At 41.4% G+C, this 12,713-nt stretch overlaps 1 protein-coding gene across 6 annotated transcripts in view; it reads right to left on the reverse strand.

Annotated features, from left to right (window-relative positions):
• The window catches only part of FARS2 (phenylalanyl-tRNA synthetase 2, mitochondrial), a 516,796-nt gene that overhangs the window by 150,851 nt on the left and 353,232 nt on the right, over positions 1–12,713 (reverse strand). For all 6 annotated transcript variants that reach the window (XM_015449928.4, XM_065544477.2, XM_045389943.3 and 3 more), the window contains one exon: positions 1,183–1,334. In XM_015449928.4, coding sequence (XP_015305414.3) covers positions 1,183–1,334 — 152 coding nt within the window. The remainder of the gene's footprint in view (positions 1–1,182; positions 1,335–12,713) is intronic.

Consider the following 12,713-nt stretch of genomic DNA (forward strand, 5'->3'; position numbering starts at 1 on the left):
TTCAGTCATTTAGATGATTGGTGAAAGTAAGACAAAAGAATTGGCAGTGAACACTGAACATCTTTATCTAGAGAATGAATGCTTTAAAAGACAAAGAAGAAAACAGATGGGAGTCTGAATCACAGGATAGAACATGGGGTCCAGGAGCCCTGACAACATAGATATGACACACCTGGAACAATCAGGAGGGGAAAGCAAAAATGGAGGTGTGAGCTAGACAGGATTTGGTGACTGTTTCTTCTTTAACAGTTAGGAGCCAAAGGGGACCATTTAAAGGTGACCCATCAGAAATGCAAATCAGATCACGTCCCTTATCTCTCTGCTCCTATCCTTCTATAGCTTCCCACTACAATTAGGGTAAAATTCCAAGTCTCAGACCTTGCAGGTTCTGGCCCCACCTGGCCCTGGAAATACATCACTACCCTACAATCATCACTTTACATGGCCTCCCCCTTGTTCCTTGAGCTGCTGTGTTCTTGGCTGCCTTCTGCACCTCATGTGCCCTTTGCCCCCCAGGACTCCCATGTGCTATCTGGGATGCTCCTGCTTCTTTCTTCACCGCCCATCATCCTTCTGTTCTCAGCTTCCATGTCTCAAAGTGGCTTGCCCTGACTCCCCAAATGAAATTAGTTTTTTGATGACACCCAGTGCATTTTTCCCTCATAGTAGCACACTTTCATAATCATGTATTTAATGTCTGCCTCTCTCACAAGACTGTAAGTTCCAAGAAGGCAGAGATAAGTCTGTTTGGAACACGTTTAATTCCTAGGACGTAATAGAGATCTTGGCATGTGGTAAATGCTTAATAAATATTTGCTGAGAGTCTATCAAAACAACTTCTACTCCACAAACCACTCTTTCTGCCTCATTTCCTCTGCATCTGGAACATGCTAAGGTTAGAAGTCACTTCCACAAACAATACTGAAAAGCCACAAGACTTTTAAAAGATTCTGTTTCATATATTTTCTTTACTAAGGCAGGAAGGATGGAAAATGCATCTTGGAAAGATTTTCAGAGAGGACTGATATCAAAGAGTTTCCTGATAAGCTATACATTCACTACAAATTCAGAAGACATTCTGTTTCAGATACACTGGGTTTCAGCAAATTTTATGATATGCTTCCATATGACATTTATCACATGGAGATAGTCAAGGGTAAAATCAGAAAGCTTTTCACTTACTTTGGATGTTCAAACTTGTCTATGAGATCAACCTTTTCCACCAGGTCTCCTCCAATCGTTCGGACTAAGTCGTAGAAATCATTCTCTGCGTAATTCTCAGAGGGCAACCAGAATGAAATATCATTTATCATAGGAGGATATTTGCTCAGAGGCTAACAAAACAAGAGGAGAAAAGATACATGAACTTGTTAGTTGAACGAGAATATTTAAATTTTTCATAAAAAGTTGCAATTGGCTATTAGGAAATGCTGGTAAAATATCATTTCAGCATTTAAATTTGCAGAACAAAATGAACTTAAAAGATAAATCAATGTTCAAAAGTAGCAAATTCCATTATGAATATTACAGATTCTTATCACATTCATGTGTAACGTTACTATATATTATATTTATATTGCCATTAATGTTCAACTTACTACAAAGCAATTTGAATATATTTCAGTTTTTTCCATTTGAATACTAGAGGAGAAAAGTTCAAATTTAATTAACATGCAATTCATTAACTTCTTGTGATACTTTCAGAAAGCCATTTTAGTAGAGAAATAAGTAAGAGCTTATCAAAATTGACATTTCAATTAGTAATGTCATTATTTGTTAGTATTTCTAATTATTAAAATAAAGGATTGGGTTGATAAGTAGTCACTTGGGGAATTATTTTTCAAATTATGCCTTTAAGGATGTGATAAACATAAATGTAGCCATTTCCCCCACTTTATTCCATTTTTTCCAGCTTATTAGCTCAGTAGTTCACCATTATATAGGACAGATATTTAAAATTAGATATGTTTAGAAGTTACTATATTTATTACTTTCCCCCACACACAAATATATATACATATATATATAAAAAATATAAAACAACTAAACATACAGCTCTCACATATATACATCAAAATTATACATAGATATATGTGTGTGTGTGTATGTTTTGGTCTACAAGTTACTGCTGCAATAAAAAAAGTTTCGTTACATACCTATGAAATCCTAAGGGAATATCTGCTAAATCCGGGCAAATTTATAAACTGATGTATGCCAAGCCTGACATTGCTATAAATCCTTCGGTGAATCATTGATCAGAGAAAGTATAAAACTTTTAAATGGCTAAATATCTGAAGAACTAAATGCTCAGACATAGATGATTATTCAACTTGAAATATCAATAAAGTTGTCAAACAAATGCATCAGTTTAGAACACACATTTCATACAAACACGGTAAAATTAGCACCCTGGTGCTGTTGACAAAATCTGCTGGCTCCTGAGAAGCACTGTTTTCTCTCCTACAGTCACGATGCTGCGATAAATGACCCATGGGTTAATGTAACAATAGATGACAGGAGTTTGGTGGTTCCACAGGTTGTTTTCCTTTTGACAATACCCTCTTGTTCCTCACGGAAAATGGAAATTTAGGGAGACAAGAGACTGAGATTGCCAAGAATTAGCATGGAATCTCCTCTTCAATTAATCCACGCTGAGGTACCGTACTTACTGAGTTCTGATGCGAGGCACGCTGACAGAGAAATGGGAGAAGGCGTCCCAGTGAAACATACGTCAGCAACTCATGGGCAACACTTGGTATGATGATAGCGCAGGCAGCCAGAACACGTCCCCCAAGACATTATTAAAATATATATTGTGGTAAATACAGTTTAAAATCCACGCAGTTCAAAAGAAAAACCCAGACAGCTTATTGCATTGCAAGCCTATTTCAAGTTAAAAAATATGAAAAGTTTAATGGTTTAACTGAAAAGAAAGCATTTAATTCACTAATAGACAGGTATCAGACACAGGATATCCACTAGTGGCCTTTGCTTTTTTGAACGGGAGAAATAGAATTTTGTTTGGGAAATAAGAGGCTAACTACAGATCATGGTTACTGAGATGTGGGCTTTCTTTCAGGTGCTTAACCAGCAGTGGTGGTAAAAACCATCCGGGGGCTCCCCACTGCCCCAGAAGAAAGCCTCCAATTCCTAAAAGCTTCTACCTCTTTCCCATGTTCTCTAGGTTCGGGCCAGCCCAGCCTACTGGGTTTCTTAAACACACTAAGTGGCTTTCTCCACATGCAATTTCCCACCCTCCCTACCTCACTTCTGGTCCTCGGCCACCCTGTTCACTTGGTACCCTCACAGACACCGTCAATCCCCTGTTACTGCACCCTATCCTTCTCTTGCTAAGTACTTTTCATCCTCACTGTTTGTGTACTTACTTATTTCACGGCTGTCTTCCTAAGAGGTTGCCATTTTTGAGGGTGGGGTGTGCATCTCTGTTTCCACCTCTGGAATCTATTGTGCACAGTCCCTGTTACATTGTAGGTATTCTAGAGGCTAGAGGAGCACGTTACAGAGCGCCTGCTGTGAGCAATGACTACATTACAGTCAATGCATTCAGCTGTGTTTTCTCGTCTAACTGCATGAGCTAACGGACATACCATGTGGGTGAGACATAGAGCCTTGCCTCCATCCCTGGATTGTCCCAGCATTTAGTAACCAGGTGGAACGGCAAAGAGGCTGAAGCTGGACAGGCAAAGCCACTTAGTAGGAATTCCATAACCCACAACCACAGAATCGTGGAATTTTAGAATCCAAAGGGACCTTCAATTACATACAATATTATTTGTGTTTTCCTATTTCTTTTCTTAACAGAAGGATGACTATTTTACTAGTTTTGTCAGATAACTGCATACAGTCGTCCCTCAGTATCTGAGGGGGATTGGTTCCAGGACCCCCACAGCTACCAAAATCCACAGGTCCCTTATACAAAATGGTGTAGTATTTGCATATAACCTATGCACATCCTCTTGTATACTTTAAATCATCTCTAGATTACTCATAATACCTAATACAATGCAAATATTATGTAAGTAGCTGCTATATTTTTAGATTTTTATTTTTTATTGTTGTATTTTTAAATTGTTTTTCCCCAAAATATTTTGGACCTACGATTGGCTGAATCCACAGACGTGAAACCCCCATATACAGAGAGCTGGCTGCACTGACATGTTCTTTTGTTGGTCCTCTTTAGAATTCTTTTTTTTTTTTTAAAGAATTGAAAAGGGCATCAAAACTACAGATACGAGACACGTTCGTCAGCTTGCTACTTTCTGCTCGTGGACACACCAAAGATGCATCGTTAAAGTCTCTCTTCTCCCTGCCGTCCTGTCTAAGTCAGAGTCTCCCAAAGAGCCCAAACAGCGGAGGAAGCTCTTCATTGGAGGGTTGAGCTTAGAAACAACCAATGAGAGCCCGAGGAGCCATTTTGAGCAACGGGGAACACTCCCGGACTGTGTGGCCATGAGAGATCCAACACCAAGCGCTCCAGGGGCTTTGGGTTTGTCACATATGCCACTGTGGAGGAGGTGGATGCAGCCACGAATGCAAGGCCACACAAGGTGGATGCAAGAGTTGTGGAACCAAAAAGAGCTGTCTCAAGAGAAGATTCTCAAAGACCAGTTGCCCACTTAACCGTGAAAAACGTATTTGTTGGTGGCATTAAAGGAGACATTGAAGAAGAAAAACATCACCTAAGAGATTATTTCGAACAGTTTGGAAAAATTGAAGTCATTGAAATCATGACTGACCGAGGCAGTGGCAAGGAAAGGGGCTTTGCCTTTGTAACCTTTGACGACCATGACTCTGTGGATAAGACTGTCGTTCAGAAATGCCATCCTGTGAATGGTCACAACTGTGAAGTTAGGAAAGCCCCGTCAAAGCAAGAGATGGCGAGTGCTTCTTACAGCCAAAGAGGTGAAATGGTTCTGGAAACTTTGGTGGTGGTCGTGGAGGTGGTTTCGGTAGGAATAACAACTTTGGTGGTGGAGAAAACTTCAGTGGTTGTGGTGGCTGTGGTGGCAGCCATGGTGGTGGTGGATATGGTGGCAGCCATGGTGGTGGTGGATATGGTGGCAGCCATGGTGGTGGTGGATATGGTGGCAGCCATGGTGGTGGTGGATATGGTGGCAGCCATGGTGGTGGTGGATATGGTGGCAGTGTGGATGGCTATAATGGATTTGGTAATGATGAAAGCAATTCTGGAGGTGGTGGAAGCCACAATGATTTTGGCAATTACAACAATCAGTCTTCAAATTTTGGACCCACGAAGGGAGGAAACTTTGGAGGCAGAAGCTCTGCTCCCTATGGTGGTGGAGGCCAATACTTTGCAAAACCACGAAACCAAGGTGGCTACGGCAGTTCCAGTAGCAGTAGTAACTAAGGCAGTGGCAGAAGATTTCAATTAGAAAACAAAGCTTAGCAGGAGAGGAGAGCCAGAGAAGTGTCAGGGAAGCTACAGGTTACAACAGATTTGTGAACTCAGGCAAGCACAGTGGCAGGGCCTAGCTGCTACAAAGAAGACATGTTTTAGACAAATACTCATGTGTATGGGCAAAAAAATTGAGGACTATATTTGTGACTAACTGTATAACAGGTTATTTTAGTTTCTCTTCTGTGGAAAGCGTAAAGCATTCCAACAAAGGGTTTTAATGTAGATTTTTTTTTTTTTTGGCACCCATGCTGTTGATTGCTAAATGTAATAGTCCGATTGTGACGCTGAATAAATGTCTTTTTTTTTTTTTTTTTTAATGTACTGTGTAAAGTTAGTCTACTCTGAAGCCACCTTGGTAAATTTCTCCCATGAGTATGAAGTTAGAATTCCTTCAGGGTGATGCCAGGTTCTATTTGGAGTTTATATACAACCTGCTTGGGTGGAGAAGCCATTGTCTTCAGAAACCTTGGTGTAGTTGAACTGATAGTTACTATTGTGACCTGAAGTTCACCATTAAAAGGGATTACCCAAGCAAAATCAAGGATTTACTGGTTATACAAATGATTGTTGGCCCATCCTATGCAGTATATCTAAATTGAATCTGGTACCAGATAAAATTATAGCTGGGAATGAAGGTTGTGTATCATTCATTATCATGTGTAATCAATAAATGATTTAATTCTCAAAAAAAACCACTACAGATACAGTAGAGACTTTAAAAGTCATAGGTGAATATTTTGAATGATTTAATAATAATGAACTTGGAAACTTTGATCAAATGGATATTTCACTCAAAACAGAAAACTTAAACTGATAACTAGGTACCCACCATTAGCAGTGCTCTGTCTCCTCACAGGTCTAACCAAGGTAGTAAACAAGAAATAGCTATGTACCTAATGAATAGAAATGGCATAGGCAAAAATGTGTGATCCCAAATTTAAAGTTTTCCTACCAGGCATACGACTTGGACATGTGCAAACTGATGCTAAACACTCCTGTAACACTCTCTTCTTACCCTTACATTTATTGCACTGTAGCTACTTCCAACGGGCTTGAAACAATATCCTTATATTTGAAGTTAAAAAGCAAGTTACAACAAAGTTCCAATAATGAGTAATACTAACTTTTCTGACATCAATGCAATTACACTTGAAGCTCACAATAAAAAGATATTCATTAAAAGTCACAAAATTCATATATTTGCAAACGAAAAAGAAAAAAAATTCCATGCCCAAGTAGAAAGTAGCAATATAATCAATGTTCTCGGGGTGCCTGAAAAGTATATTACCTCTCATTCTGGTGTGGTCACACTTCTTTATTGTATTATTCAAATCTTCTATATCCTTTCTTTTATCTGCTTGATTTTCTTGATCTATCAAGAAGATAATAATATCTCCCACTTGATCTCTCGGAAAGGTCCCTCCTCAGTCCCAGGAAATGAAAGTCATGCCTTGTTAATCAAGACTAGCATAAACCAGTGATGGTTATTTACACCATTGGCCAGGCGAGGAGTGGGCATGAGCTCAGTTTCACCAATGACATGTTGTGGCAATTCTGCAGAGACTAAAACATCAGACCTCAGTGGGGACAGCTTTTCAACCCGTCCTTCCTGCTTGAGATGTTGGAACAAGGTCATGATGACTGAGTGGCTTCAGATTTTTAACAGGTCACTTTAATCTATATTCACTGTGAAAACCAATATATTTTATTTCTATCATCTTCATTTGTGTTTTCTGCTAACCAGTCTTCCTCTTTTCATAAATTTTCTCCTTTTCTGCCTCCTAGTAGATGCTTGATTTTCAAAATATTCTAACATTTTTCCCTCTGGTGTAAACAGTAAATTGGATTTCTCTTCTTTAAGAAATATATGTATATATAATATTTATATTTATATTATATATATTTTTTTATATATATATTTATATATTCCTTTAATAGATTGTTCCAAGCACAAAATTATTTAGTGTCTCTATTCAACTCCTACAAAAGACAGGAAGCTTCATTTTCCCTAGCAGTCCGTCTTCCTGGTTATTCTTACCTAGAGTTTCATCTTCTAAACAAAATCACAGGTAAAACAATAAACTCAACAGCTAATTTTAAGTTAAAAATATTTTAAAATTCCGTATGTTTTTCTTGTATTCCACCTCTTTGTTGGAGGACAGTGCTCTACGGAGTTTTCATAAAACTCGTGGTGGCTTGTACACCAAATAGCACTGGAAGATGGTGAGTCTCTCCCTCTGGAGCAGAAAGTAGGTTGTTCCCTCACCGGAATGATAAACATAATGTCTTCCTCAGGGACAAAGATTGGGCAGGTTTACTAGCAGCCCCTTTAAAAGACTGGGATAAAAACAAACACATGTAAACGGACAAATGAAATACTGGAAGGAGCCCAAGCTTCAGGCTTTTCAGCTATGCCCCAGCCCAGTGTGTGCACAGCATGCAGAGCTGCTCCACCTCCCCGCTATTGAACTGGGAAACTAGAAGAGCCAATGCTAAGAGGACTCATGCTGCCTCTGCGCTGAGTAACAAAGTCCTTGGTCTTTGAGGCAGGAGTCTCTTGTCTTTCTGCCTGCATCTATGAAAGTGCAGTGGTACCTTGTTAACCTGCACTGAGGTAAAAAAACAAACAAACAAACAAACAAACAAACAAAAAAACCCAACCTGAGGTAAAACTTAGGCCTTTCCTAGTCCTAACACCCTTCCTTCTTTTTCACTTCTGCTCTCTCAGATAAGTATCTCTCAGATAAGTATCTCTCAGATAAGTACAGTTTTTTTGGCAGTGCAAGTCCACAGGAGGCAAACTCTCTCAGTATTTACATGTCTGAAACCCCTCACACTTTAATAATTTGGTAGGACACAAAATTCTAGCTTCATGTTTGTCTTCCCTAAGCACTCTGACAATTTCCCTGCTGCCTATTAGTAATGGTGACGAGTCTGCTGTCAGTCAGTGCTACTTCCTCACAGGTAATCTGTCTTTCCTTCCAGGCAGTTTGGAAGCAGTGAATCTTTATCCCCCAGGCTCTGCAGTTTGACTCTGATGAGGCTGGGTCTGCATTTATCCTTCTTCATGCTGCTCAGTACTCTGAGAGCGCTCTCAATCAGACGGTTCTCGTCTTGTTCCAATTCTGAAAAATTCCAGCACTACTTCTCTGCCATTCCTTTCATTCTCTCCCGGATCTGCAACAATCAATACTGTGGAGCTTCTGAATCTATCTTCCTTTCCTCTTAACTGACCTAGTTTAGGTTTTATTCTGTGTGTGTCTGTGCCACATTCTGGGTGAATTCTTCAGTAACAGCTTCTTAACTAATTCTCCTGTCAACTGAGTCTACTAGTCTCATCTGCTTTTCCTTCTTTATTTTAATGAATCTATCACTCATTTCTGAGATTCTAATTCTTTCCCTTATCTACTTACCCTTCATTTCTGCCAGTTTTTGCCTCTTATTCAGAATTTTCCTTTTTTTTTTAATGGTTATTATTTATCCAATGGTCTCTTTGAGGGCATCACACATTTTTTTTTCAAGATAGCTTTTTAAATTTTCCTTTACTCTCAGTGAATTCACATTCTGATTGTTGATTTGGATGGCTGACACCCCAAGGTCAGAGTTCCTCACGTGGCGTGGAATTTGGGTGTGTAGGCTTGGCCTGTACAGGGGATAATTGTGAATGTTCTCTTGCTGATCACCCTCCCTGCTCAGAAGTTTTTATGGTTCCTCTGCTTGAACCCCTCACACAGAATGGAGTTGACATGGTGGTCTGGGTTTCTACCCAATGGTGATATGGCTGATGATGACATGGGGGTACTTGGCTCAGTTCCTGAGAAGGAGGCCTTGTCTCTGTCCTGTGCTCTTCCCAGGATCAAAGCTTTCTATAGGCTAGAGGTTATGGCAGGCAGTGATTTGGACCTCCCTTCTAGGTCAGAGGACAGGACCACTACCCTGCCCGCTTTCAAGCAGAGCACATGCTCTGGCCTGGCACATTTAGTCTTACTGCCACCAGAGCTCAGCCTCTGTTTCCACCTCCCGGCTTGTGATCCTGCAGCCCACAGTGTCCAACGTTTCACACTCTGCTTTGTGTGTGCCTCTTGTCTATAGTGATATATCTTTTTTAGGGGAGTAGGGGGCATGATTATGACTTTTTCATTTTCCCTTTTTAGATTTTGATCTATCACTGCTGTGTGTTTGGAGCAGGCAAAGTGCAGCCTACAAAGCAACCACAACATGACTCTGTTTCTTTACACAATGGTTCTTAACTTTGTCGGGGAGCAGGACACAGGTCTCCCTGAGAATATGAAAACAGATTCAAATTCTCGTTCCAGAAATGTATATATCTTCTTAAACACAGATTTTCATATAGAACTTTCAGGATTCACAAACCCAATAAAGTCATTCAATGACCAGAATAAGGATCTGGTCTGTGACCCAGACTCAAAATTGTGTCATGCAGTTCAAATATAGACAGCTGTGATGACTGTCTTAAGTGAGTTAAAAAATACCAAAATCATACTTTACTAACATGATCTATACATGTATGTACATATACTGTGTATACCTTGATACTGTTAAGAACATATACTTAATGATAAAAGCATACATGAAGGCAATCATTGTTTGTCTTGTGGTAACTACTTGCAATACAGCATATTTATTTCAATAACAAAAGTCTGCCTTTTATGGGCTAGAAGAGAAACCCCTCCCTGCAGCTCAGACAATTCCACAGTGTCAGAGCTGCCTGGGGTCAGCTGAGGGCCTGGTAGTGAGTGCACGGCGGCCCACCTCCTCCCCTACCCATTCCTGCTGCCACCCCTGCCTTTCCACAGGTGTTGATCCTGCGAGCACCTGCTAATGAGCTTCAGGCATGTTCATCTCTGCCTCAGAGTTTGCTTTCTGGGGGAAACTGACCTATGACTCCAAGACATCAACAAAACGTCAGCAACCAGTCAACATAAGAATTGGTGTCCGGGGAAACAGCAAGCCTCAAGGAGTGTAGATGGGAGTGTGGCAGACCTGGCTTAGAATCTGCCCTGTCCTATGACCGATGACAGAGGAACGGCTCTGCCAGGGCCCCCGGCAACCTTGCACATAGCTGCATAAGCCACCAAACAAAGACTTGAACCACAGCTCATCTGTGTCTTGAAAGGATAAATGCCTTGTGATCCTCTGGTGTTCCAGGCCTTTAAGGAGCTACCAGGAGCCATCTCCTGCCCATCTCCCTACTTCCCTGGGAGGCTGTCATGAGGCAGTCTCTCCTCACCTTCCAGGTTCTGAGGGCGTATGAGGCTTTCTGGCTCCCCTCCTTGGAACAGTACCATAGAATATAAAACGTCTTAGCTGCAGCCTTTAACTGGCTTCTCTGCAATGGGCTATGTCACAGCTGGCATTGTAATCACCTGCTCTATTACGGATTGACTTGTGTTCCCCGCAAAAAATAGATATGTGGGAGTCTGAAACCCCAGTACCTCAGAATACGAGCTTACTTGGAGACAGGATCTTTACAGAGGTAATACATTTAAAATGAAATCACTGGAGCAGACTCTAATGCAATGTGACTGGTATCCTTATCAAACGGGGGAGATCTGGACACAGGCAGGCACACAGGGAGCACACCACATGCAGATGAAGCCAGAGGCTGGGAAAATGCTCCTGCAAGCCCGGGAATGCCATAGCTTGCCAGCAAACCACTGGAGGTGAAGGAGGCACAAAACAGATTCTCAGAAGGAATCAACCCTGCCGACACCTTGATCTTAGACTTCCAGCCTCCAGAACTGAGACACAGTAAGTTTCTGTTGTTTACGCCACCCTGGCTATGGTACCTGTTTATGACCGCCCTGCTAAACTAACATACCCTCCCTTTGTTTCAGGATCCTCCTTTTACGATGTGTGGGAGCTGGTACCTTTGGCTACTCTTCTTTCTGCATCTACGTAAGTAATAAGCTGTCTAAATCTACAGAGGCTCCTAGCCTGGCCAATATGGCGAAAACCATTTTAACAAAAAAATACAAAAATTAACTGGGCGTGTTGGTCCATGCCTGTAGTCCCAGCTTCTTGGGAGGCTGAGGTTAGAGGATTGTTTGAGCCCAGGAAGCAGAGGTTACAGTGAGCCGAGATTGCGCCACTGCACTACAGCCTGGGCAACAGAGCGAGACCCTGTGTCAAAAAATAAAACGATAAAAAATAGAGTGGCCCCTTGTATCTTTACCAGCTGAAATCGGTCAGGCCTTGGCCCTGACTGGTGTGCCGTGGGCTTGACACATGACTGAGGCCAATATGCCTCGGTTTCTTCATCTATAAAATGGAGACAGCACCTGTGGCAGCATACTGTGGTGAAGATGACATGAAAGAACATTCACAAAGCACAGACGTCATAGTGGTCCGGACAAAACACTGATTTGGAGAGTTCAACAGATAAACAAGTTTCACAGTTGTCCATGACCCCGTTTTAAATTATAAGCTTGCCAAAGGGGACTGGGGAGGGGAAGGGGAAAAAGTGGGATTCTGGTTTAACAATGCTACTCCATCCTAACTGTCCTCTGCTCTGGGCCTAGCCCCCATATCTGAAACACAAATGTCTCCATGCACCTTCCAAGGTTAAAACCCTGGGAGGTTCCCTTTTTTTTGAGACGGAGTCTCGTTCTGTTGCCAGGCTGGAGTGCAGTGGCATGATCTCGGCTCACTGTAACCTCTGCCTCCTGGGTTCAAGCAATTCTCCTGCCTCAGCCTCCCGAGTAGCTGGGACTACAGGTGGCCACCACCATGCTCAGCTAATTTTTGTATTTTTAGTAGAGATGGGGTTTTGCCATGTTGGCCAGGATGGTCTCGATCTCTTGACCTCATGATCCACCCACCTCAGCCTCCCAAAGTGCTGAGATTACAGGTGTGGGCCACTGCACCTGGCCGGAGGTTCCCTTTTATCATTCCATGATTGAATAAAAATTATTCAGCTCCCACGAATCTGTTCATAAACATTCTCAAGAAGGCTAATAATACATTATCAATTGTTAATACAACCCAGTACCGCAGCACCATTATTTCAGTAAAGTTTCTTTCTGCACCAAAATCTTCCCCTTACCTTAAAACTCTCTTCTCCTTTTTAATGTTACTGAAACAGGGTAATATTATCATTCTCCATTTGCAAATTTTTCCGTGCTAGTCAATCATTATTAAGTCATTCTCTGGTTTCCTTCCCTTTAGGCTAAGTTACTATGTTTTTTGGTTTTCTTTCTCAGCTCAGAAATTATTTGGAAGGAGTGTCAAACAGGGGAGGGTCTCTGTTTTC

The sequence above is a fragment of the Macaca fascicularis genome, chromosome 4, assembly GCF_037993035.2.
Source record: "Macaca fascicularis isolate 582-1 chromosome 4, T2T-MFA8v1.1".
In the NCBI taxonomy this organism is placed as follows: Eukaryota; Metazoa; Chordata; class Mammalia; order Primates; family Cercopithecidae; genus Macaca; species Macaca fascicularis.